Raw genomic sequence first — 27,908 nt, 5'->3', positions numbered from 1 at the left:
ACAGATCAAAGGTTTTTTAATTTTCTTTTTGCACTGAAATCTACATTCATATTAGTTATGATGTAATTTGGTACAGTAAACACTGTAGTTTTGCAATCCTTCTCTATACTGTGATCATACTGTCAAAGGAGTTTCAATCGAAACTCGAGCATCAGTCCAATTCTTTTTTTTCTTCCTTACTCAGGTTAACTGGCCCCTCGACTTGGAATTTTAACAAGGTGTCAAAAAGCAAATACAGAAGAGAAACACTTCGGTTCTGTCGCAAAGAGAGAAAAGAAACAAAAACTTATCAAAAAGACAGACCGAACAGACAAATGAGAAACACATACTGCTTAACATCAAAGAGGATATATATATTTATATTTGTAAAAGCACATTCGTATTAATAATAGACGCTTTGGAATGAAAAACAGCAACAAAGAGGCTCAATGTGATCAAACTGTCCCACTTGCACTCAGCACATTTCACTTATATATTATCTGACCATTTTTTCACTTGTGCCATTTATATGCATGAATACATGTCATTATAACCCCCAACCCTCCCAGAAAAAAAAACATAATAAATAAAATTTAAAAAAAAACAGGTGATTTGATTGGTCCATGAGGTAACGTGATAAGAATAGCGCAAAAGTTGGAAAGTTTTGGGAAACACAACACGTCGTGAAAAATAAGTGTGAAATTTAGAAAGAAAAAGATAGTGAATGCGGACAAGGAAGCATGATGCCAAAAAACAAATCAGTATTCTTTTCCCTACACACACACGCACACGCACGCACGCACGCACGCACACACACACACACACACACTCAGGCAGCCAATTACAAGCTCACTGACTAATCATTCGCTCAGGCTGTAATCTTAAAGCCACTTGAAGGATTTCATATTTACAATGAAGTGATGATTAACAAAAAAAACCCCAAAGCTTAAAGAATTAACCCAGAAAAAAAATACAAGAAAAATTAAAAACCAAGAGCATCATAACATATTCTCTTTTCATTCCTTCACTTTTTGATCTCCTCCTATGCACTGTCAAAAAGACAGTCCAATGACGTCTGCGCTGGAGGTGGGCGGGGCTTTCAGAGACACAGAGAGAGGTTAATAATGATGAGGCTGATGAGGAATGATTGAAAGCGCTGTGAAGACATGTCGAGTTTGCAACGCAGCGTAATCAGGCAGGTAGACTTTTCTTTGTTTCTGCTACAAGAAAAAGAGCACTTAAAAATAAAATAAAAAATAGACCCTGCCCTGTTTGGACTACCCTGGTTTGAAATCAAACACACCTCCCTCCTGTTGTGTAGAGGTTTGGCGTAGGAGAGCATGCAGTTAGCTACACAGTAAAGCCTGAGTGGGTGGAATTCAAAGAGCACTTCAACAACAACAGACTGTCTGGTTTAGGTTTATACAGGGCTTCGAAAAAAAGTTCAGCTCCTTTAGAAGAAGTTCAGGATGCAGATTTGGACCGCGGTCAGAGGAGCGTGTATGTTTGTGTGTCTGTGTGTGTGCAGATAGAACAATAATTATAGAAGCAGCACTAGTAGTGTTCAGCAGGCATTAGTCTTTGTCTTTTTGGAGATAAACAGGCTCAGGAGCAAACCCAACCATTGCAAGTATTGTGTGGTATTTTCAGTAGATCTACTTCCATTTATTTCAGTCCTTTTTCTGCAAGAGAAGTTTTTATTGTCCGTTTGTTGCTGTGGTTGGTGTGTTCCAACATTTATCAGCTATTCAATGAGGCAACTAAGCTTCAAAATGTTAACATTCAAATAACTGTAGACTTCCATTTGTTGCTGGCATGCTGAAAGATTTACAAGATTATTACAAGATGTTCTGTTTTTTTGTTTTTTTTATCCATTCTTTTGAATGACTTATTGTCTGCAAACGTGCCAGGCAGAAATGACGACCTATGAGCCAAAATATACCAGCAGTTTATTAGTGTAGGGTTGTTAAATCTTTTTTTTTTTCTTTTTATCACTGTCATAATATTCACATTGGTCACTTTTAAGGTCCTTGTGTTATCTGATTTCTCTCGTCTTCTTCATGTGATTGTCACTCATTCCACCCTCCTGATGTTTGCAGCACCACTCAGGCATTGGTACAGGTAGGCAGTGAGCTAACACAATGTTTATTTACCTGGCTGTTTTTCAACCACTGAGGGACTTTTCACCACAGCCAGGCATGAGGCAAAAGGTCTTTTTTTTTTCCTTTACTGTGTGGACAGAAGAAACTAAACAGGGACAGAGGGAGTGAAGGGAATGGTAGAGAGGACACCTCTCAGAGGCTCTGCACCCCTTAAGGCCCAATGTGGGCTCAGTCCTGTCCAAACTGGCCCGGTCTAACTCTTGTTTAGTTAGACAGAATCCAGTCCAGTCTGGTCTGGATGGGTCCAGACCAAAGGTTTTCTTTTTTTCAGAAGAGGGCTTTGGATCCCTGGTTCTCGAACTCTGACCAGGCGTCGTTTAATTCCATGAAGATCATTTTAGCATAATCTTCATAAGGCTTGCCTGTAGCCTGCAGACAGAAGGAACATGTGTAAGACATGCTGAAAATATACTGTACATATTTTTAACAAGCACTTGAATTTTACCTGGCCATTGCCTTAAAATTGGATATTAGTTTAAATTCCTGCCACGGCTAAATGCATGAGCAGCATGTTTTACTATACCTTATCAGGGTGGACAATCAGCACAGCCTTCCTGTAGTACTTCTTCACCTGGTCAGGCGTAACCAGGTCAGCCATGCCCACAGTCTTCCAGCGGGTTTCTCCCTCCCACAGCACCGTGTGCAGGGTTGACAGCAGCGCTCGGATGTTTCGCTCCTTCCCCTCAATCCAGTCCAAAATCTGCAGCACGACCATAAACAATGACATTATCCTCTTTTAGAAGAAAACATTGCACAAACATGTTGAGCACTTTGAGGTTACTTTGTGAGGTAAGGATCTGACTGTCAGCTGCCAAAAAGGGGCCTTGTTGGTCATCTAATTAGTCTGTTTGGTAGTTTGTCTAAAGTATGGATTATGTAAAGCAAAATCTTATTGTGTTCTCGTAAAATCATGTGTTGCAAATAGCAGTGAACCAAAGTGTGTAACACAGAGACCAAAACTTTCTACCATACTGTTTAATCTTAATCTTACAGGAAAGAGCTATGTTTTTCAGAAAACAAAACTTGCAGGTTCATGCATTAGCAAATAAAAACAGCCTAATACAACCTCAGCACTAAAGCAAGAAGGCCAAGCAGTGCTTTATACTGATAATACCAAAGATAAAACCAGAAACCCTCCAGCCAATGGCAAATAGAAAAAAAAGTGCATTTCATCCACTCGAGAATTTGTTTCACCTGTAATTTGAGCGGATCAATGTCTTTTGTGATCTCTTGTCTTCTCATTTCAGCGATGGATCTTGGTCCCTTCTTATCAAACTTAGAGGCAAAACCCTGAGTGGATAGCAGGTCCTCAAAGTCGTCCTCCTTTACCTTGGGCTTGGGGCCTGCGTCGTAACACAACACAGAAAATTATACAGTCTGATCTGGAATCGTGTGAGATGCATCAGACTACGTCATACAGAATCATTTAGTAACTGAGAAGATGGTACAAACACCAAATCCATTTAAAACTTGATAGTCGTGTCATGTAGCTGCATGAAAGAACTGCAGCATCATAGTGAATCTCACTTTTTACTCGAAAGCTTGCTCAACTAATTCTGGACTGCCTTTTCCAATGACATGTTTGTTAGTTGTGAATTCAAGTGCTTAAAACTAATCCCATTTAGAAATGATCCCAGACTCCTGGAACATATGTCTCTCACCAAACCCAGGACCACGGACCCCTCTGTCCTCTCTGCCACCGATGACACTGGAGAAGTTAAGGTTGTAATTGGGTTTGGTGGGCTGTGCTCCTCCCGGCTGAGACACTGAGGATGCTTTGGGTGCAGTACCAGATCCTGATCCATGAATCCACGGTTTGCTCTGGGCTGGTGTGGGTCTTCCAGACTGCCAGGGCTGGGCTTGAGGCTTAGCAGAGGAAGAAGTAGAGGAAGAAGGAGCCTTTGTGTTGAAAGAAGGCCCGGAGAAGTTACCGCTGGAGGAACCTGCAAAGAAGATGGAGGAATGGTCGCTGCTTAAAATATGGTGACTAAATTAAAACATTCATTAGTAAAGTTTTACTCTTTTTAAAAAGGTAGTTCCCATTTTGGATCACTGTTCTCTATCAAAGCAGGAGCACTCTTACAGGCAGCTGGATAACTGAGCAGGCCTCTGTCACGTCAGTCAGTAAACATAATGATGTCTAGTGTAAGTGAGATGTTTGTAATTAACTATTGAATACTTGTCTCAGCTAAAATGTTTGTGTTCTTTTAAGTACGGTACATACAAGGCCGAAAAAGTTATTGTTGTTATTAGTTTATCACCAGTATGTAATTAGAGACTAGTTTAGGGTTAAATTTACCTTTAAGATGACCTGTAAAAATACTGTACCCAAAAGATGTTTGAGTAAGTAAGAAGTCAAGTTGTTGTCCAGTATGTGAGCAGTGATTTTACGGTTAACCATTCTGTAGCATAGACCGTGACGCACAATGTTTTTTAAATGTTCATAATAGGACAACATGATTAATATTTTCAACATTTGTTTTGTAAAGGTTCTTAGAGCTATGGAATCTTTCCGCATCCATGCTCACTGCATCTTACCCTTTAGTGTGTAAAGACCCCAGGACATTATTCTAAATTACAACAATTTTGCAGTTTTTTTTTTTTATGATGAGAAGCTGCAAATGAAGTCAGTGTAGTGAAACATAATCTAGGTGAGATGGTTTTGAAACAGATGTTTAACTTTGTAATGTTAAAGACCGGAAAGTACGGTTGGCTGGTTCTTTAGATTGTACACTCTGTGTGAAAGAGCTACAGTCCATCCAGAGTTCGAGTCCGACCCTCATCATTTGCTGCATGTCTTCCCCCACTCTCTTCTCCCAATATGTCCTGTCTCTCTACTGACCCATTGATTAAAAAAAGTGCAAAAAAAGTACTACACTTTATTTTCTGTGTGTATACATAGTATAGCCTGCAGGTCCCTTTCTTTCTAACTTTACCCTCTCTGGGCTATACTTGTGTTTTGCACCAATCACTGTTAGATTATACTTCAATGTATTTTCCACCAACAGATACATGAAAATATAAACATGACTATTTCCATCACAGCCTCTTACCTGGTAAATTGGATCCCAGGTTTCCTAAGTCGGCAAAAGGATCAAAGGTCTGAGACTTGGCCTTGGACATGGATGACATACCAGAAGCTACCAACACAGAAACAATATTTGAGTTATGATCTATGCATTCTTTATAATCTAATCAACATTGCCTACCAATCTGAAAATGCATAGTGCTCTTAGTATTCTTCCACCTACATGTATTGGTGTAGTTCTGTTTGCTTGTGGTGGCACTCATGCTAGCCGTGGTGCCAGCTGCCCAGCTATCCCAGCCACCCAGCAGATCTGGTTGGCTAGCTGACGATGTCATCTTAGGGGCATCATTCACTATCTTATCTGTAAAGGCACAAACATACCAAGTATTTCCCTTCAGCAATTGCTCATAACAAACGTCTGGAAAACAAAAAGAGCAGTTTGTCTGGTAAAACAGGTTCGGTTTTAAGGGGAGTTGTTGCGTGTGTGTTTGTATTGTGATTGAAAGCAGACAGTCAGATCAGATAAGGCAACAGAGGAGCACTAGCGTTTGTGACACGGTGGAAGATAAAGACTTACTGAGGTTGAAGAGGCTCGTGTTAGAAGCAGGAGTGGCGTTACTGTGGGCTGAGCTGAACCCGCTGGTGGCTGAACTATCAGAACCCAACAAGTCTCCAAACAAGTCCGGTCCAGAGGCCTGCCGAGAGGAACCCACACTAGATCCAACCCCAGAGGCAGACCCCATTCCAAATGGATCAAACAGATCTCCCATGGCTGAAACACAGACAAAGCAAGGACTCATTTATAAAAAAGAAATAGCTAAAAAGAGATTATTTAATATTGCAGGGACTGTGCAATGACTTACGTTTTGGGTCAGGTGTGGCCCCACTAGTAGGCCCACTGAAGAACAAGTCTTCCTGCACAGCTCCTGTTTGACCACCAGGGGGTGCAAACAGGTCGTTAAGGAGGTCGCTGTTGCTGGATGCACCTTTCATTCCTCCCTGGACTCCTTGTTGAGGAGCAGAGGAGGAGGTTGATGACAAGGAGGGAGGTTGAGGGTCAGCGTTCAAGCCCAAGAGGTCAGCTGTGTCACCAATGGGAGAATCCAGGGCTGCCGGAGGAGGGCTCTGTAAAGGGGCAGGGACACCAAGGGAAGACAGACAGAAATGTAATGTTGTAATGTGGAAGAAAGAAAGAAAAACAATTTAAATCTAATTCATAATACACTGAGGGTGTGAAGTATTTCAGATACCATATCTGTTACCTTAAGTCCCTTTTCTACTGTGCTAGTACTCATGTCAGTCCACTGACCAAGACCTTCATTTATTGTCCCCCCCCCCCAAAAAAATCAACTTTGTGTTTTTCCTAAATGGTAGCCTTCAAAGCAACATTGTGCATACCGTCAGGTAGCCACATGCAACTACTGTAATAGAGCAGCAAAATCATCACTGCAGTGGGAAAGGAGAGTTAGTAACTTTAGTCAAAAATGTGTTTTTCTCTGTTGCTTTTCAGCGCAGACAGGGAAGTCAGGAGAGGTTAGCATAGAAATGACATAATATGGTGTATTTTGCCATCCAGAACTTTCCCAACCTGGAAGTCAGCATCAAACAGCGGTTCACTTGGGTCACGTGACAGCGGCTCTCCCCCAGGAGCAGAGTACGAGTAGGACTCTCCTTCAGACTGATCACTCAGGTCCTCTTGGTCATTCATGGACCCCCCTCCTTGACTGCCTTCCTGAGAGCCACGCACATCTGCAAACACAATATATACATATATTTTTTTTTATAATAAAAGGGCAAATATGGAGCAAATTTCTAGACGACTTTACAGCCAAAATGTTGTCACAAGAACTCAAGTGAAGTACCTTCCCAATCCAGTGTCTGGAAGAAGTTGTTAGCGTTGCTATCTGGGCTCATGGGAGATTCCGGTTCTGTTACAGTGGAACCTTCAGGGGTCTGCGCTGGTTGTGAGGTTTCTGAATCATAAAATGCGGATGAACCTGGCTGACGGGGCAGCTCAGGCTTCCCTGCAATTTTTAATAAAAGTACATTATAAGAAGAAATAAAATAAACACTCTCAGCGCCAGAGGGCCTGGCTTTTGTAAAATAATCCCACCTACCAAATTTACTGAGGATCTCCTGCTGTTCATCACGAGAGCTGAAAAGGATTTTAGGGTTGAGGCCTTTGGTTTGGAAGCTCTCCCAAGGAGGGGTCTTTGCGCTGGGTCTGTCCCTGGGTTCTACCTCGATGTCAAGGTTGACCTGAAACAAGTCTGGGTACTTCTCCTGGATGTCACAGGCGTCCAAGTCATACCTGACAGTGAAACAGGTAGATAAGAAAGAAAATGAGGACACGTTTAAAGCTTAAGAATAGTGTTTTCATACATATCACTGTGCTGGAGAAAAAAAAACATGAAACTTCTAAGACAATGACTTTCATTGTCAAAAGTATTGCCTGTCTGAATTGTGTACATACTTGGAAAACTTTACAGTGGTTGCATTTCTGGGGACAAAGCCTGTGTGGAACTGGATCTGGAACATCTTCATGGATGCCATCTGGAACACAACATTTTTAAGGTTAAAATGTCCTTTTGTCACCATCTTTTATTTTGAATCTGTCTTCGCAGGGAGACACAGAATCTACTGCCAGACGATGCGTGTTGTACTTAAGCTTGAATTTGTGTACCTTGGCCTGAAGACGTCCTCCCAGTGTAGACCTTGCATGATAGATCACCACCAGTACGTCTCCTTGCACTGTCACATTGAGGGGAATCTCTGCTCTCCCATCCTCAATCTTAAAATCCCTTGATATTGCAAAAATAAATAAAATAGAGAATGAGTACCATCAATAACAAGCTAAAAGACATTCCTGTGCATGTATCAACTATCAACCTACTTCATCTTGTCGTATTCCTGTGATGTGGTGAGGACTCTCTCGTCTCCGACATAAACTTCACAGAACGGCCTGCACCCATTACGCTGCTTGTTGAACAGCGGCATGGGTGTCATGACGATGGAGTGAATGACTATGGGCTTGCTGTGGGGGATGATGGGCTCCTCCGCCATCATGTCGCACATATACTCTATATACCTGCAACAGAAGAACAAAAAAAATTATCAGGATTGTGTTACGTTTGCCTTTTTGTTAATGCAATATAAGTTAGGAAATAAAAGCTTGAAAACATTACATATTTTTATTGTTACAGAATCTTGATTCTCTCAAAGTTCAGACTCAAAACAACACCATTTTCTACAGTTTATAAGTTATGTGTGTTGTCGTACCGCTTGTGTGAGGGTGCTATTCCAGGTGGGCAGCGTTTCATGGAGAACATGTAGACAGCAGCCTCAGCTGTGGTGAAAAGGCGACAGAAACACAAGAAGGAGCAAACTGCTACTGCTGATGCTGCCCTGCCGTCCTACAGCGATAAAAGGAAAACAATGAAGTTATTAATCATCTTTTTATGTCACAGGCTTATTCCCTCTTTCCCCCCTTTTTGAGGATACATGGAGGACTTTGTTATTGGTATTATACGTCATCTAGAAGGTGGTGACTACTTACCAGACAGTGTACTATACAGATGTTCCTTTGGTCTTGTTTGAGCCATAGATGCATGTTCTTACACACACTATAGAGACTGCGGAGGTTGGGAGCACGGCGCACTTGCCAGTTACACTCTGAAACCTGCACACACACAAAAACACGCTTCTGAATACAACAGGAATCTTGTAAGGCGGCACCATACAGAAAAAAAATGATTCTACTCTAACAATATTAAAAAACAGTGGCTAAGATATGTAAACACAACTCTACAAGCTTTCCACTCCACTAACATCCATCTGCTGAAAAGATGCATGCTTACACAAGGTCCACAAATTAAACATAGATAAACACACAGCTTACACCGGGCTTCCCCAACCTTGGGGGCCCAGAGTTCAAATGGGGACGTCTGCAGTGTTTATTTATTGATCAATAAAAAATATAATGTATATTGGAATCTATTGAACACAGGCTACTGTGGGCCATAGCTAATGCCACAACAAGAAATTTGCATCTCTGTCTCTCTGTCATCCATTGTGTAGAAATGTCATCCCAGCCCTTCTTCCTTAATAATATTCGAGTAAAAGCCTAAATGTGAATGTTTCCGGGCAACACAGTAGAAAAACTATTTATTACTATTGTTTTAGCAAAATAGCTACAAGTGTTTTGGATGTCTGTGGTCGCCACAGTTTTGTGAAGTGATAGTGGGGTAACAAGCCAAAGAAAGGGTTGGGAACCTCTTCCTTACACACAAACACACGCTTACCCTGTTGTGGAATCGAGAAGGCCTGTATGATCGTTTGGAGAGGTTGTACACTGCATAATGACCAGCATGGCGGGAATCCAGGAACAGACGGACGTCCTCAATGTTGTTCTTTATCGCTGACTCCACCCCCTCTGCTGGGAAGGACATGACTACAAACACAAACACATATTTTTTTTTTTTTTATAAAACATAAACAACAATTTCAAGAAAGCTTTATTGAAATGCACAGTCACTAATAACAAAAGCCTGCAACATGTTTAAAACGCGTTTTGTGAAGGGCACTGTGCCTACCTGCTATTCTGGAGGTGATGTACGAGATATCCAGGTCCCCTTTGGCATAGCTGTAGAGAAATTACAAGCATGCTTTTAAATTGAGTTGTTACGGAACACAATAGAGAGGGGAAATCACAGATCATGTCAATTATAAAAATGGGAATAAAACAGTTTGACTAAGGATTGGGAGACCTCACAGCAAATTCAAGGAGCCTGGTAACAGAAAAAAAGTTTCTTAAAAAAAAGGAATCATTATATTGCAGCATTTTAATATCTTATATTTAAACAGGTATAGTGGGACTGGCTATGAAACACAATGCTGCAGAGTGGAAAGGGTTTTGGTCAATTCCTAAATGGGCCTCTCTACCAAGGTTACTAGATGATTAAGAATACTAATAGATATTTAGGAAGGACACCCCACAGGGACACAAATTAAAATATTTGTCCTTAGAGTTTAAATGGGGGAAAATTATTTGGTATATAGAGAAGGACTGTTTCTGCCAATGGCTTCTTAGTTCAACTGATATCGGCAGTAAAATGTATGCGACAGTCAGACACACTGGATTTGACAGCAAAAACAAACACGGGAAGGCTGAAAATTACAATGTTTTGCACACGAGCAAACTGTAGGCAAAGCAAACAAATGTGTGTATCTATGCTGATGACACTGTTGTGTGCGTGTGGTGTCAGGGCCCACTTGTGATGTGATCTAACAAAGCTAAAGCTGAAATGGTGATTTAGTAAGCAGTGGAGACATATCAGCCACCGTTCACTCGCACACTCAGTCATTCATGTAGGTCTACGACACAGATCCAAATTTCTTCTGGGTAAACTCACGGAGAAAAAAATAGGTTGCTCAAATCATTTTAAAGCAATTGCTATTATAAAAAAAATATCCAATATCCATATATTGAGCCAGCTCTGAAAACTAAAATCATGCCTAAAAGTATCTTTAAGAGATGAATAAATGATGAGAGAGAACACTTAATACATAGATTAAAAAAAAGGTAAAAGAAGCTTCAATAATAAGCTAAATGTGATGGAAACATGGGAAACCAGATGGTGAAATGTTGTAGATGAGCAGGTCAGTTACCAGGGTTGGCAAACAATCGGTTAAAAAAGCTCAAAGTAATTGATCACCAGATACATCAGATGGATAAGTTATTAGAATAGACAGCTGAAGAAGGCAATAAAGAGTTGAACATTTGAGCTTTAAGTGACATTGTAGTCGTCGTAGGTTATAGTATTAGATATTAACTCGATATAATTGGCTGAGCGTGAAAAGACTGTTACATCAAAGCCTGACATAAATGGCGGTATTAATAAAATAAGGGTATTAACAAATTATACAAAGAGCCATATACGGTATTACGATGCGAATTCAATTAGCATTTAAATGAACAAAGGCAATTATAGCTAATTATAGCTACAGGCTATAATGAATTCCTGTCACATGCACAGAGGTCATTTTCTCTTCTTTTGTTAAATGCTAACCAGCCATTAGACCCTTCCATTCATTCTTGAGATGACATCTTCTGTCAGCTCGTATCAAACTCTGCTCTGCATTCATTCAATCGAGACATTGAATGTGTGATGTTAGGATCAGCAAGCTACGATGACAGACATTGCACAGTAAATAGCTTAATGGGAGGGGGGTTTCTTCCACTAAATCAAACACAAACTACAAAAACACACAGAGCAACGCATGAGATGACGCACTCCACCGACCCGCATTTACCTTGGGTTGCTAGGTGATGGACACATAGTGGGACCATGAGGGATTGGAACAGAGGAAAGAAACAACAAAAAAAAATAAACAAAAGGGCAAACAAATGATGATGACAAAATAACCAATGAAACATTAACCTTTGAAATGATACGGATAGAGGGGGTGTAAAAGGAACACTTTGCATAATTAACCCTAAAGCATAAAAAGACACAGAGGACGCTGTCTTCAACAGCAGCGATTATTATGAATTTGATTTCTACAGCAGATTGGACCATCTACTGAATTATCATTACTATCCCAGTAGTTGTTGAAATAGCTCCAAATAGAGGTAATTATATATTATACAAGATTTAAAACTACAAAAACTGCCTTTACGCAGCAACAAAATGTTCCTTTTGAAGGTAAATCTGGGGACCAGGTAGGAATGAATATGAATGGTGACATATTTGCAGGGGTACAATCATCTGTATTTATTTTAGGTAATGCATTTGTGATATGATTACTGGCAATTGACATAAAGTGATGTTAACAAATGTTCTGAGCACATTAGGTTATACAGTTAGCATATTGTCCCATTATCACGACACACAAATAGTTACTAAAGCACTTGTGGTGGTGGAATTGTGTATGCTAATTAAGTAATAAGGTCCAGTAGCTTGTGCAGAATGTCAAAAACTAAATGTTTAGGCAACTCCACACAGGTCGAAACACACATAAGATGGGACTCAAGATATCGACTCATAATACATGCCCACTATATGCTACCTGACCGAAGAGTGAAAGGTTTAATAATAAGTATTTAACGGAAAGTGGACATTTGAAATTATGCAACAATGATAACCATGGTAACAAGAGGGGAGCACCTTACCTTGCTACTGATTGGATGACTTTAGAGGACGTGTCCTTGATGTTGGTCAAAAAGCGCTCCGTTCCTCCCCTTAAGATATCGAAGAGGCCACTGCCCGACTGATCAGGATCATATATACCTAAAGACATAGTAGGGGAAAGAGAAGACAATAGTGAAAAATCTGTAGACAGTGTTAGAGCATAGTAACTGAAATCTGGTTTAACTAGAAAGTAGTGTCATTGCTTGATCACAACAAAAACATTCATGCAATCTATGCATGCAATAAGCATTAAAAATAAAAGGTGATATTTGTATTTTCACATTTAAAATATGTCAAACAGCTTGAATAAATTAAGGCGAACATATTAACAAGCTACAATTAATTAGGCAAATGCATGGCACCAAATCAGTTGTTTTCAGCTGTAGTGGAGCTGCCCCCTGTTTGGATAGAACAACTGGAACATGCATTCAACATTTTTTATTTCCCGGCTGATGGTGTGAATGGACAAAAGGACGAGGCAGTTCCTTGAGTCAAAGAGCAAACTCTACTCTGCCTTTCGACAGATGGTTGAATGGCATGGAAGAAATCCTCTTAATGGACAGAGCCTGCATGTGTGTATGGATGGGAAAATGATAAGCCCATTACGCTCATTTAGAGAAAAAGTACAAATTAACAAATTAACAGACGGCACCATATCTGAGGATACACTAATTGTCACCGGAGCAAATGCCTCTAAGTTGTCTGCTGTGTTAAAACTTGTTTTTTTTACACATATTTTGACAGTTTATTAGTCCTGGAATTAAACATTTTTTACTCTGCAAGAGGTTTACACTTAAATAAAAGTATAAACTACACAAACTAGTCTTTAAAGTTGGTATTGCAAATCTAGAAATCAAGGCATGTGTACTCTGGATTAACTATAATGTGTGTAGTACTTTGAATGAAAGATCCTACTCTCGATCAATACATCAAATGACTAAGATGAAAATAAGATCCAAGTGTAAGATTGTTTCAGAAAATCATATATAACATGTTTCTGTAAATCAGTATGGTGTTAAAAGCTGCTGACCAGAATAACAGAATAACCAGTTGGTTATTTTTTTCCCGTTTTTTTCAGAAGAGAACGAGACTTGTTAGTTAACTCCCTGTGTGCTGGAGAAACAGAAGCTGGTGTGGCGTGAGTGTTTTGTGTGTGTCAGCAGGGTGGTCACTGGTGAACTAAGCAGATTACTTATTGCCCTGGGTGACTCAATGATAAAGGTGGAATATGGGTTGGGTGTGTGAGAGTGAACATGTGGTTCTGGTTTGGCCTGCATGATATGAGGTGGAAACCTGCGATGTGAAATAACACTGTTCAATATTGTGTTGACAATATGACTTACGATATTAACTGAAGTGTGCGAATAAGCTACATATTTGTAGTTTTTTTGCCTTTTTGTTCTTGCACTGTTATACAGAATACGTGTGTAAAAAGTCGTCTGACACAAATCCAAAATAATTCCTAAAAGCAGAAGTGCTCTTCTTTTTCACCACAAGGTCTTTGTCAACCACATTCATCTCCCTCTTCTCCCCCTTTTCAGTTACCATGCTAGCAAACGTTCCAGTCCATACCAGTGTGACAGGCATGCATCTGAAGAAAGCTGGTAGCAGGGGCTTCATATGACTGGCCAAATGGCATAAGTGAGTTGCACATGTATGCAAGGCTCCACCTGATAACATTGCATCCAATATTTAACTTCCTGGTTGCAAATCATCAGGCACATTAAATAGATTTCAGGCAGTCTTTTGCCATGTGTTTATTGAGCCTAATCATATTGAATCATTGATGAAAATGTAATTTATTGTGAAGCCCTCTTCCGGGCTAATTTGAAGCCAGGAGCTATTAAGAAGGAGCAGATGAGTCAAATTAAGTGTCTCTGTGAGGAAGCAGCAGCACAACAAAAGCTATGCATATGCAAGAGTTTCTTCATGGGCTAACAGTTTTTCCTTTAGTAAATCAATGAGTTGTAACATCAAATTTGAGAGAACAGCATGGCATAGCTTCTTCATATTCAGGGAAGATTCAGGTAAACCCCCCTTCAACCTAAAGTGTTGTTAACACACTAGAAACAAAGAAACACTTAACAATTACAAAGACATGGAGTATAATATTGTCATCCATACACACACAAATTTACCTGCATTGTTTTGGACGTTGTGGATCTGCATGGGCGGCTGGGCTCCGTTGTTGCCGAACCCTCCATTCTGCTCCAGAAGCTGCAGACATTCATAGCCGTCATACACTGGACGCCAACAGTAATATGAACTCAACATTGTGGTGGGTAGGTCAACAACAGTAACAATAAGCTGACAAAAAAAAAAAAACGCATTACAAAATGTCTGGGCTTGGCATGTTCAAAATGGATCTAAGCCAGGAGCAGCCACAGAGTTTGAAATGAGAAGGGGAGAGAAAAAAAAAGGCTTCTTTAGAATAGAAAAAATGTCATTTTTAAAAAAGAAAAAACATGTTTTGAATCCAGGCAGAGAATAAGACTACATCTCTTGTCCCTAAATGTTAAATCCAAAGATTAATCCGAAAAAACTGTTAAAAAAAAAAAAGAGAAGACATTCCTATAACTGCCAGTTTGATAAATACGCTCTGTCAGATGTACTAGATAAAATTATTTCCAGCTGAGAGCACTCGATTCTCTGGGTCAGCGTTAAAGGCTCCCAGACAGCCCTCTGTGTTCCTCCTCCCTTCAGCTGTCTACTGTATTTCCCTCTCTGTATTTCAGTTCCATCTCCCAAGGTCTCTCCTCTATCTGTTCCACCTCACGGTCAGTCTGCCTCTCCATATGTCTGTGCCGAGAAGCAGCAGAGTGAAGAGTAGGAGGAGAAGAAGAAGGAGGATTATAATCTCCTTATGTCCAGCAGAGAAACCCCTTCTTAACCCTAATCAGATCAGCGATCGCCAAATCGGCCTTCACTCTGCACACATTTAACCATCCTTACTGACAGGATTCTGTTTGATAAGAAATTTGGTTGCAATAATGAGGAACTTCATTCTGCACGCTACTTTCCTAACTGTTCTGAATGATGACATAATCTGACAATAAGACACAAGATTTAAGAGTCTGTGGCACTGCAAAAACAGAAGAATATATTTTCTAACATTTAGTAAGTGATGATTACCAAACAGTCAAGAACATGGAGAAGAAATATCATTCAGGATCGAAACACTCGCTGCACTTGAAGTTTGTAGTAGTCATGTGAACGTTGCACACCAGAAAATGTGTTGAAGAGAAGAAACAGACTGCAAAACTGAAGATTTTTGACTTTGAAATCAGCTTTGCATGTAAATCACAACAGTGGTGGAGGATTTGGTGATAAGTAGCAGGATTTGTGGTAAGAAATCAAAAGAGGCTGTGGCTGCTTAGTTGGTCATGACCTTCCACCATGCAGTGAGGAGTGCTTTTCTGTTCAAAAAGCTTGGCTAAAATCTTAAAGCTGATCGTGCTGGATTAGCTACCGTTGGTGGTGGTGGTGGATACAAAAGTAGTAGTAGTATTAGTAGTAGTTTTAACACTTACAGTGCTGCACAAAATACTCCTGTACCACTGAAATTTAAGTATCACTTCAAGCTTGTTTTAAACTTTGTTTCACCCATTTTCCACCTCTAGGTTTGTCTGTCTATTTGAGGGCACGATTGGACACGCGCACACCCACAGTGGAAGAAGAAGCTGTGTGGTTGTCCCATCAATAGACTCTTCAGAGGCTCAATCTTGTTGTTGAACTTGGTCAAAGTTGCACCAACGGGGGCGCTGATGGCCAAGCGGCCCTGGTCTAAATCCAACCCGTGGCTCCTTTCCCACATGTCATTCCCCACTCCCCTTCAGTCCCTGATTCTCCGACTCTACCCTCTGTCCTGTCTTGCACCAACTCAAAACTGATACCTGGATTAAAGACCTCACTGCCACATAATTTTGAGGAGGATTCAGAGAAGTTTAAGTTCCTTTCTTAAATCTACTGATTCTTTTTTTCTCCCAGTAGCAATGAACACAATCATGCAAACGCCTACCTCTGTAATGGGAGACTTGGGGTTTACGTTGCGTGCTGCTGCTATTTCTTGGAGCTGGTTGACCAACTCTGTTATAGACAGACGCTCCTCAGGGTTCACCTTCAACATGGAACCTGGACAGCAGGAGGAGGAGGAGGAGAAGGAGGAGGGTGCAGTGGACAAAATGGGGAATTGTCAATTATTTAAAGAGGAAGTTAATGATCAGAAGGGTGACAAAAATGTGGTCACTCATCACTGCACTAATTAATAGACAAGACAACAGTGATATCATTCAATAAATAAGGAATTAAACTAAAGAATATTAAACATTTGTAACAATGTGTAATGAATCATTTGGACAGAACAATCTAAATGACAGATCCTTTCATTGTTGTGATGTTGGTCACTAGGAAGTCGACATAGATAAACTGTCCAGCAGGCGGAGCTGTGAGTTTATTAGATTAACTGAAACAAAGTCTTGGTAGCACTGCCAACATAAGAGGTGCTTGCTTTCCTGAACATATTTCAGTCTATTAAAAGTGACAGAACATTTGACCGGAGGTTTCCACAATGCAGACTCCATGGAAACATGATTGATAGACTAACAAAAGGTACTTACGTATGAGGTCATGATACACAGTGTACTTGACGTCGTTCTGAGGGATGGAGTATTTTCCATTGACGATTTGCAGCTTGGCCCCCTCCTCGAATGGGTGCAGTTTAAAACACAACAGGTAGAGGATGCACCCTAGAGCCTGCATGTGTGGACAGTGGATAGAAAGGAATCGTAAAACTTAAAAATCTTACAAAAAACAAACCTCAGGTCATTGAAACAAATGACCGGCAGTGTGTTTTTCCAACATCATACAGAAAAGATTTGCTAATATCTGTGAATAATAACCCAAAATTATTAGTTTTAACAGGCTCTGTAAAATCTGTTGTTTCTGTCATGTGTCTTGTGTAGCAAGTCACATTTTTGTGGCCCCTGTTAAAGAAATTAGCAATAAAGTGAAAAAAAAGTCATCCCAGACCTACAACATATTTTTCTCTTTAGAAAATAGACCATTACAGAGACAACAATGAATCTGGTCTGCTGACTGGTAGCGTTGTTATTTGCCATTAAAACAACACTACTGTAATCTCATGGTTTTAACACAGGGGATTATTAGCATCTACCAATTGCAAAAAAATCTTTCATCTTTTTCAAAATCTTTCATCTAAATTGTGATGGTAAGCTAAACTGTAACATCTGGAAAATCCCGTTGATAGATAAATACGACATTGAAGGGCGAAGAAGAAACACAATAAGCTCTGACCCAGATGTCCTGTTTGTCATTGATGGGGAAGTTGGAGTAGAGATCGATCATCTCTGGCGTTCGGTACGCAGGAGTGGTATTCCTTGTGATCTACACCCAAACAGAAAAAAAAAGAGCAACTTAAAAACACAGGTACAGCTGCTGGACCTCCCTGAGGTGTTGCAGTTTGATGCGATCAAATGCAAATACCTAGTTATTGGTAAAACGTAGCTCTGACTGATGTTTCTTCACACTATTAGCTTTGTTTCAGAGATTAAGTGAAAAAAATGTCTTGTCCACATGCAGAGATTACTGTGATTGTATAAAGACAAGATTAAAATCTACACTTTTAAGATATTAAAAAAGCGGGGGGACGGTAGCCTAGTGGTTAGTGCGCGCACCCCGTGTACGGAGGCTATTGTCGTACAAGCAGATGGCCCGGGTTTGAATCCGGCCTGTGGCTCCTTTTCCTGCAGGTAAGTTCCCCACTCTCTCTCTGATTTTCTGACTCTATCTATCGTCCTATCTGTCAAATAACGGCATAAAAAGCCCCCCAAAAAAACGTTTTTTAAAAAAAAGGGGGGGGGAGCTCTCCCCTTAAGGAACTTTTTTGTGGTACCGGCCCTGAAAACAGCTGACCAATGAATGCGATGGAACCAGAATCTCTGGGGACCAACAAACTGAGGTCATCCGTGGCAACACTCCTGTTTTGTGAGTGTCGTGTCTGTGTGGTTATACGGCACAAATAAAATTAACCTGATTGATCAGTGCTTCCTGGACCTCTAGTTGGTAATCCAATCAAAGGTTTCTGGTTCCTGTCTATCACCATGACGCCTGTACTACACTGAGCAACTGGAACTTCTCACTGCTGTTTTTTTTCCACTCTTAATTGAAGAATCTTTCTTTCAGAAGTCAATTAGAAAAATGTAATTAGCACTGAGAGCAACTGGAAGTGTTTTTTGTTACAGATATGAACTATAAATACTTCAAATAAAATCAATGTGGAGTGTGAAATGTGATGCAATTGCTGGACGTTTGTCCTACATTTTCCAACATGTAATAAAGACACTGGGTATGGCATACTACCCCTTAAAACCATGAATCGGAACATTGTTGTGTTTTGTCTCTAAACTGCCTTCTTGATATCCGTGTTCTTTTTGACTCCTGAAAACTACAAATTATGTGTGTGATTCCTCAAACCTGGCTATGACATCTGGTTAATATGTTGGCTGTCTCATCTTGGTATAGGCTACAGAGTGGACCCATTGTGATGAAATTATAAACACAGGAGTTTAAAACAACAGGATTGAGGATTATTTGACCAATGAAGGCACACATCCTGTTACCAAACATGGCTAAATCTTTTGCAAAAATAATTTCTATTTGTGTTGTTTTGAATGTTAATCTATAAAAACACTTATTACATTGCTGTTTGGGAAATAATTCCCTTATAAAAGTGATGATAAAATAACATGAATACAAGCAAAGATAGAAAACTGGTTTTAAAGGGTGTTTCGGGGTATGTGTTTGTTTGTACCTCATCCTCCACCATGGACCTTTTCTGTGCTGACCAGCTGTAGTCAGGGTAATGTGACACTGTGGTGGCGCTGCCAAAGTCACACAGCTTGATGGTGCCCTGGTTACTAATCAAGAGGTTCTCAATCTGCAGCACATCAAAGAAGCAGTGGGTTACCAATACACATCCAACTAGCAGACAGTGACTAAAATATTCCCTTATATTAGGTACCATCAGTTGTTGTTACATTTCAGAATTGTTATCATGAGATAGAAAAACTGTGTCTATATTGAGGGGTTCAGTTAAATTCAGTCATTGTTGAGTTCTGTGTACTACTGCTGCATTACTTACTCATCAAAGAATGAAGGAAAGACAAACCTTGAGGTCTCTGTGTATGATTGGAGGCTTCTGTTTGTGCATGTGCTGTACGGCGCGGCACGTCTGGTAGAGGATTTTCAGGACTGTGTCACATGACAGCGGAGCCCTCTGCTCGACCCGCTTTATAAAGTCCACCAGCTGACCTGGGGGGGGGGGGGGGGGCGAGAAAGTAACAAATGAATAAACGAATGAATGAATGAATAAAAAGCCATCAGTCAAAGTGAAAGCAACACCTTCCAGTCTGTCTCTGATTGTAGCTTGTGTGCAGTGTCTTGTATTTTCAGATTAGAGTACAAACATAAACAAAGGACGGATTCATTTCTGAAATGTTAATACATGATTTACAGGGGTAAGTAAAGAGCTCTTATCTTACACAAATGAGAAATACATACTGAAAAGTCAGACTGAAAGGAAGTAAAGCAGGAAGTGGAAACGGCTTCAGACAGGAAACTGTTTCAACACCAGTGCCTTTAGGTTAGAGTTACTGAGAACCGGTCCTGTCCATTCAGATCTGTGGCACTTTAGTCAGATGAGTCAGTACTGATTCAGCAGTAAAGAAAAAGAGGGTGTTCAAGTATTGCAATTTGAGAAGAAGTGTGTCTGTGTTGGTGAATGTGTGTGCTTACCTTTACACAGCTCAGTGAGGATCAGGAACTCGGCCTGTCCAGTGTCAGACTCCTCCTTACTGATGGAGGCAGCAGAGCAGAACTGAACCATGTTGGGATGACCCGACAGCTTTTTCTGTAGAGCAAGAGGGTCAAGGAACATCTCCAGCTATCTAAATGGATCAAGTCTGCCATGCACTTTCCACCTCAAACAGCAACTCTTATATCAACCTCAAACAGTGAATGCAAGGAGAGTTCAGGGTTGGGTGAGAGGAACGTCACTAGTTTCTTTAGGCATTATTCTTTCCCACATCAGCATTCAGGGTATAACTTCTATAACACAATGTTGAAACAGAACCCAGAAACATGTTGCTTTTCGTACAAACAGCCTGCGCCTTCACAGTGTGCTGCACAGCATAGAACAACTATTACTCAACAGCACAAGAGATCTCCCTGCACTTTCTGCTGTGGTGAAAAGGTTTGTTTGTTTGGTTCACTGTCTGAGCTATCTCTTTGATAAAAACCCAAACGCCATACAACTGAAACCTCCTCAGAGACACTGAAACACAATGGATGCTTTCAAGATTTGAACTGATCCTCCTTTAAACCGCATCTATGAATGAAACCCATCTGAAACTAGATTCATTTTCTTTCCTGCACATCACTTCTTTTCAAACAAGGAGCACACATTTGTGCTGTGCACTGCACATAATCTGTCAATATGATACATTTTACAGTAAGTCAAGTTTTTTTATGAAGCACCTTTCAAGAACAGACGTCACAAAGTGCTTCACAATAAAGAATTGAACAGAGATAATAAAAACAGACAGTCACATGAAATCAAATACAGACAGATCAAACAAAGGCAAGTCTGAACAGATGGGTCTTTAGCTGATTGTTTTTTAAAGGTGTCCACAGAGGTCAAGGCTCTCAGTTCAGCGGGAAGACAATTCCAAAGTTTAGGTGCCACCACCTCAAAGGCACAGTCTCCTTTGGTTTTTAGCCTCGTACGAGAAACAACCAGCAGACCCTGGTCAGAGAACCTCAGGGACCAGTACGGCGCCTAAGACTCCATCTATGGTGTGATCTATTGTGGTCTTATAAGCACCTGTCCTGCAAATTAGCTGCTATAAACGCGATGATACCTGCATTAGATTGCTGTTTTCAGTTTGTATGCATGTTGTATCTGTCACTATTAAATAAAACATAAAAAAATAATCTAAACAGTGTGATCTGTTGCTGTAGTTAATGAAGTAAATTTACATTTGACATGATTAAGAAAATGAACTATTAAATATTGCAAATAGAAGTATCCTTTCTTATAATCAATGCAGATCACACAAAAAAATGATTATGCAGTACTCGAGTGTGTTGGTGTGTTGATGTGATAAATCCTATCCAAAGAATTTGTTTGAGCTGCATAACAAAGTAAGTCTGAGTTTGAAGAAAGATATTTGTGTTATATGGTTGAACACTGTAAATGTATATTAGTGTCTGTATTGTTGTTCTGTGTGGTTTTGCCATTTTAAATCTTTCAAAGATTTGGGTTAGATTTAGACTTGCCTTTGTCACATGTGCCGTTCCTGCTAAGTGCTAAAACAGAAAGGGTATACACTGGTCTTAGGAAGAAAAATGTTTTCTTTTACAATTGGTTTGGAAATGATAAAGGATACCATGAAGCAGACTTCCTGGATGATTTCCTTGTTCTTCTCTTCCTCGTTGGATAGCAACCTCTGAAACAAAGCAAACACACACAGAGAGCTTTGTTTTTTTTTTGCTGTTCAGATATTTAGGATCACTTATTTTTTGTTACTTATACCTTAGACAATGGAACTAACTATTCCATCAATAAAAGGTCTGTGCAGTATTTGCTTTAAACATGAGAAAGAAAGTAAAACAGTGTAAGAGATTATCAAATCAACTGATGTCTGCTAAAGTAAAGTTACTTCTTTGACTTCTCACAACTCTGTCAGATGTTTTAATCCCCCAAACCCCCATCCCCAATTTATCCAAAATGTATCACATGAATGTATTTCCTCGACATGTTCAGTTGATACAGCTGTTGTGTAGATGCATGCTGTACCTTTTATCTGTCGTGCAAACTTATCATTTCAAGTATAGACAATAATTTCCTAAACAAACAAACCAAACCAACAGCACAGCCGGGCATTATGCATACAAAGTGGGCAGAATAATAAAACATACAGCAGATGGTCCCAAAATCACGACATCTGTGCCATAATTCATCGAGCCCTGGTAGGAAACAGCTTCTCAAGGAATGTTTGTCCTAAGCAATGCGACTGACTGCATAGCAACATAACGTTCCCACATTATGCACGTTCAAATATGTGGTTAGCAGAGCGTACTGTCTAAATAGGAAAAGGGCAAAAGTTCTCTTTGTGTTGTACTTTGAGAGTTCAGGTCCATTTAGATGTTAAAGTCCGGTAAAATGAAGTCATGCTCTGCATAGTGCAAAGTGGTTGGTATTTCGTTGTACTATTAATATGTGACATCTGACTGCACTTTTTTAGAATGTAAAGCAAAATCTGAGCAGACAGAGGTTTTGTTCCTTATGTATTATATGAGTTATGATCATCGCCATGCCAACTAACAAATGAGTTAATGAATGAAACAGAAATAAGAAGTGGTACGACATGCATCAGTAGCTGAACGTGAAAGAAGCAGAATTTCCTCAGCAGGGGTCTTACCTTGAGGGCATAGTCTTTACCACCGCTCATGTCCTGGGCTTCATACACAAAGGCAAACCCACCTGAGAAACAAAGAGAGAAACCAGCATGTCATTTACATTCACATTCAGTTATTACATCTACACTAATAGCACAAGCAGTCTTAAGCTCCTTCGATGATACATCAACATCGGATATTCTGTGTATTGTGGAAGTTGTATAACAAAAAGGGGAGATGACTGTGTAGCTGTAAACATCCACACTTGATTCAATTATTTTATGTAAAGATGGCATTACTGTTTGACATTCATTTGGGCAGCTTTTAAAAAGGCACAAAATAAATCCATTCGGGAAAATTATTAGACAAAGCAAAGTGATTTCTGAAGTTAATTAAGGACCAAGGATGAGGCCTTTTAAATCAATAGAGATGCAATGATTGTGATATGTAGGGCCAATACCGACACCAATGTTTGAAATAACAATTTAGCCGTTTGCTGATTCTGATAACGATGTTTGTTTCATAACTTCTTTTGATGCAAGACTCCCACAATGCCACCATTTTCTCTCGTGTTTGACAATGAAAACAAGTCAGTTTGTTCAACAGGTGACCTGATCTGCCCAATAAAAAAAACGTCCTCTCTGAATCAGTACTTAGGTGTACTAGATGGCAGCATTAAATTGATTTGGCACAACAAATAAACAATGACATCGGTTCATGCCACGTTATTTGCCAATGTGCCGATGTCTGTCAGCAGGGCCAATATCTGCCGATCCCGATGTTGAACCGCTGCATAAGCATTATTAACAATGTAGAGTGATAGAATGTAATATTTGACATCAACATCCAACCGCTGTTTTTGTGACTAATTAAAACCTCAAGCCGTACCTTACCACATGCACACACACACACACACACAGACACACAGCTAAGGATTTTAAACCTGGAAGCTGCCAAGCGTAACCACAGCCTTATCTGTTGGCACTGAGCAGCCACATTGGAGAAATTGGAGCTTAAGAACAAAGAAAAAACAACAACAACCTTGAAGTCACTAGCTATCCTCTCTTACCTACAGGCAACCACTAAGCCCCACTACACTGAAGGTGTGGCTGAAACCTGAACTGTGTTTGTGTCTCAATGCAGAAATAATCAGCTATAAGGGAGGAAACCAAATCAGTTTTCCTGGATGTGATCACCAATCCTTGCAGAGGCAATGCTACAATGAGCCCAGTAGCTCAGAGTTTGCAATGCTTTAGTTAACTAATTAGTATTAAGTGAGTTTATACAATTACAGACCGGTACAAAAACACACATCAATCATTTTTAAACATTCAATACCTCCTAATATCTTTCTGGGGAATGCTTCATTTTCTAGTTTTAAGGTTTAAAAATATGTGTGGCGAGTGGACAAGACCCTTTCAACAAGTGTGTGTGTGTGTGTGTGTGTGTGTGTGTGTGTGTGTGTGCACAACAGAAAAAGTGTTTAGCAAGTCCCAGTCCCAACAAGACCAAGGGGTGGTTACCATAGTGATGAGTAAATCAACTACCAACCTTGCTTTGCTCCGTGAAAACCAGAATGAGCACACACCACATTCTAATCTTCAAAGCTTTATTTACACAGGGAAGTATACCCAGACGTGTGCATTGGTTTTTCTTTGGCACGTTCTGATTTCATTCAGCTCTGCCTTGAAATTGAAACTAACGATCTGCTAATGGGTCACACTTGAGCAACAAGTGCCTCACTTAATACATACCTTGGTGCAAACATTCTGCACAAAAACACAGCCAGGTTTCCGAACAATTGCATCCTTCCGTGTCCCTTGCAGGAACACTTAGGAGTAATTCTAGTCACTTTACTTGAACAATAGCGAATTTCCCCCTGGGATCAATCAAGTATTTCTTATTCTGAGTCTGAGTACACACCGTCCCTGTGAGGTCACAGATCTCCCTCGGTTTGTGCTTGTAAATGGAGGGACTGAAACTTTAGAGGCTCCATGTTCTCTGCCAAGATTATCGATGCATACCAAGAACAAAACAGACATATTCAGGGAAGAAATCTATTCTATCAAAACCAAACTTTTTAAATACTGCTTGGGCTCCATCTTTGTGGGTAATGACAACTTGAATACAGTATATCAGGTATGAGGCACAGCTGATCCACTTGAGCTCTGACTAAAGAAACACCTCTTGTTTGTCTATGTAAACATATTTATTCCTGCTTGGCTTACCTGTAGAGGACAGAGTAGTGATAATACGGCCATGATGACAACCAAAACATTTGCATTGACTCTTTCTTTTACTCAAACAGCAAAGTGGTTTCCAAAATGTTCACCGACAACCTGGTTAACCACATTCTTTATAGTCAAACTGGTTACAGGCATTCTTTGGGTTCTCCCATCAAAGACTCTGGTGAGTTCATTCAAAACAAAGACACCATTCAAGCGGTAGGATGCCAGTTTAAAAAACGGCAAAGGTTTCATGTTAAATGATCTTGAGCTTTACCACCTGCTTTGATTCTGGTGCATCTCTTTTAACGTCTCTTTGATCAAATACCAGGGCTAAGAATGTACAATCCCCTCAACTAGATTTAACCCTTGATCACATGGAAATAGTGTGTGCATGCATTTCTCTATTTCATAACAACAAACATGAACTAGGTAATGAGATAAGCCATCAACCAGTGTTTCCCCTACCATTATATTATATATATATATTTTTTTTTATTTTTTTATTTTTATTTTTTTAAAGATTTATTTTTGGGCTTTTTGTGCCTTTATTGTAGGGATAGGATAGTGGATAGAGTCGGAAATCAGGGAAAGAAGTCATTTAAGGATACCTTTCCGATAGAAAAGGACAGCTGTCATTAAAAGTAACACATGAACACCAAGATTCCTTCAAGTGTTTGTGTCGTTGTGTCGGCTTGTCCCTTTTTTTTTTTTTTGCAGCTTCACTGTTGTTCTTTTACTCTGCTCTAATGGCTTTTATAACACATATTATATTTTAAAGAAAAGCATTGTTTCTACACAAAATCTAGAGTGAAGTTTGGACAGAAGAAGTCAGAGAGTTTCAAGAAGTGGACATGGCAGAAGGTTCTTTAAATGACAGGAAAGACGTCTCCCATCTCAACAGTTTCTTTGCACTTGCAAGTGATGAAACTATTAGTTAGAAGGAGTCATCGATTTCCAAGTATGGGGGGACTGAAGTTACACATATCTGACCAAAAAATAGAGCATGAGTAGAAGAAAGACAGATTATGCAACAGTATACTGACTTTGATGTCGATCCGTCTTTCTTAACAAGTTTTCAGCCGACTATATTCCCAGAAAAGCTTAAAGCACAAGTGAAGCCAGACTATTGACGAGTGACCCGCTGGTCTTACTGTGCCTCAGCTACTGTGGTAAGTATCATGATGTATCCGGATTGTCTAGCAAAGGGTCACAATCCCTGATCAGTGTCAGTCAAAATAAACAGCTGTTAACACCTATCCTTTAACCAGAGTCAATGCATACAAACTAAAAAAAAAAAAAAGATCACTATTTCAGATTCAAACTCAGACACATTATCCTTCAGCAAAGCTGCTGACAAAGCAGTTTCTTAGAATTTATTACAGCAAAAGGATATGGGGAGAGAGCCAGGTTGTATTTTATACATTTAACAGGATTGAAGGATTGTATTTTTGAATCATGCATTTGCAGCTTTCTAAAGAAAACACACACACACACACACACACACACACACACACACACACACACACACACACACACACACACACACACACACACACACACACACACACACACACACACACACACACACACACACATCACCCTTTGACTTAGGACAGAAGTTAACTGCGAACCAATTAAACTCTGAGTTTCATGTATTCAGAAAGACATCTGACCATTTCCACAATATGCAAACATCTTTCGTCATTATTGCCTGTAGCCCTGGCTAGAAACAAACAAAGTACGTCGTGTTTAAGAAAATGTAAAGGGGTGCACAGTTTGCACTTAAACAGTCTCTTACAGCAGACAGTATCCTGCAGCTCTGCAGATGCGTGGATTTGACTGTTTGGGTGATTAACATTCAAAACGAGTACTCATAGTGTCACGCATCAACTTAACACAGCAACACTGCTATCTTTTTCCTCGTTTTGTCGTGAGATGTATCCCTAACCCCTCTGTTATGATCTTTTACTTGAGTAAAACAGGTCTTGCAACCGAGAGAGGGGATAGGGTTTGAGGTATACAGATAACTTAGTGTTTAGCTTCAACGCTTCACTAACATAGCAAATAGAAGCGGGAAGTTAAACATGCCAAATCATCTTCTACAAACATTCAAATATGGACATTTAATGACCGAAACCAAAATCGTCAGCTGGTGTTTACTCGGTGACTCGTAGCCCTGCAGACGCAAACGCTATTGTCATTTGACTACAAGTGGAAATATGTCACTTGTGCTAGGCTAGGCGAGTTAGCTCTGATGCCGACTCGCACAAGACGTTCACAACATTTTCTCTCAGCTGTGTACAACATCTCACCTTCTGCGATCACCCTCTTGATCCTCAGTTTCATGTCACCGAGCTCAACGACTTGCCCGACGAAATCATTCTGGTCCCGACTGGCAGCCCCGACCGAGCCTGGCCCGGCTAGGAAATCCAGTGCCGACTGGAACAGGGACATTTTATCCAGCGCCCTGCTTCAGACTTACAGAGGGCGGCTGGCACGGAAGGGAATTTGCTATCTGAAAACCCCCAGCAGGTTAAATAGTTAAACTCTAAGGGTGTTCAACTTTGTTATAAAGGCTTATAAGCAGGTACTATCATCCATTTTCTTGACGCAAACATCCTCTTCCTGATGCTAGGCTGACGAGGCCGCCACCATCACCGTGCTTGACTTCCGCGAAGGCTGGTGACGTCGGAGCACGATTCAGTCATGTGACGCCGAAAAAAAAAACTTATGAAACTCAAAGAGATGCCTTTTCCTAACGTGTACAAAATGCAAAATGTGGATTTGTCTCAACGTGTTCAAACCCATGCAGTGTATTACACACATGGCCAGGCTGAATGAGAGA

The 27,908-nt window shown here is 40.2% G+C and overlaps 1 protein-coding gene across 1 annotated transcript; it reads right to left on the bottom strand.

Moving 5' to 3' along the window:
* gak (cyclin G associated kinase) lies at positions 1 to 27,744 on the bottom strand. The gene is made up of 29 exons (XM_061038481.1): positions 27,376 to 27,744; positions 22,859 to 22,920; positions 21,824 to 21,883; positions 20,172 to 20,286; positions 19,546 to 19,688; positions 19,189 to 19,314; positions 17,673 to 17,762; positions 16,976 to 17,111; positions 16,378 to 16,490; positions 14,498 to 14,576; positions 12,341 to 12,458; positions 9,762 to 9,811; positions 9,471 to 9,619; positions 8,726 to 8,848; positions 8,449 to 8,582; positions 8,063 to 8,257; positions 7,853 to 7,970; positions 7,643 to 7,722; positions 7,287 to 7,480; positions 7,032 to 7,193; positions 6,758 to 6,918; positions 6,033 to 6,294; positions 5,747 to 5,941; positions 5,393 to 5,530; positions 5,195 to 5,281; positions 3,803 to 4,084; positions 3,336 to 3,484; positions 2,665 to 2,841; positions 1 to 2,510 (listed from the first exon to the last, which is right to left on the bottom strand). The coding sequence occupies exons 1-29, from the start codon at positions 27,515 to 27,517 to the stop codon at positions 2,409 to 2,411; spliced, it is 3,942 nt and encodes a 1,313-aa protein (XP_060894464.1). The 5' UTR covers positions 27,518 to 27,744; the 3' UTR covers positions 1 to 2,408.
* Between the last annotated feature and the right edge of the window lie 164 nt (positions 27,745 to 27,908).

This window comes from Labrus mixtus, chromosome 5 (genome assembly GCF_963584025.1).
Source record: "Labrus mixtus chromosome 5, fLabMix1.1, whole genome shotgun sequence".
In the NCBI taxonomy this organism is placed as follows: Eukaryota; Metazoa; Chordata; class Actinopteri; order Labriformes; family Labridae; genus Labrus; species Labrus mixtus.
Note: the sequence above shows the minus strand (reverse complement) of the source record. Positions and strands in the feature narration are given on the sequence as shown.

What these genes read in the sequence shown, in the direction of transcription:
- gak (XM_061038481.1), bottom strand. Translation starts at nt 27,517, where the DNA reads ATGTCCCTGTTCCAGTCGGCACTGGATTTCCTAGCCGGGCCAGGCTCG. An exon ending in GGTCCATGGTGGAGGATGAG is followed by an intron (nt 17,763 to 19,188) that starts GTACAAACAAAC and finishes GTTTGGGTGTAG; the next exon opens with ATCACAAGGAATACCACTCC. An exon ending in TCTGTATAGTACACTGTCTG is followed by an intron (nt 8,583 to 8,725) that starts GTAAGTAGTCAC and finishes TTATCGCTGTAG; the next exon opens with GACGGCAGGGCAGCATCAGC.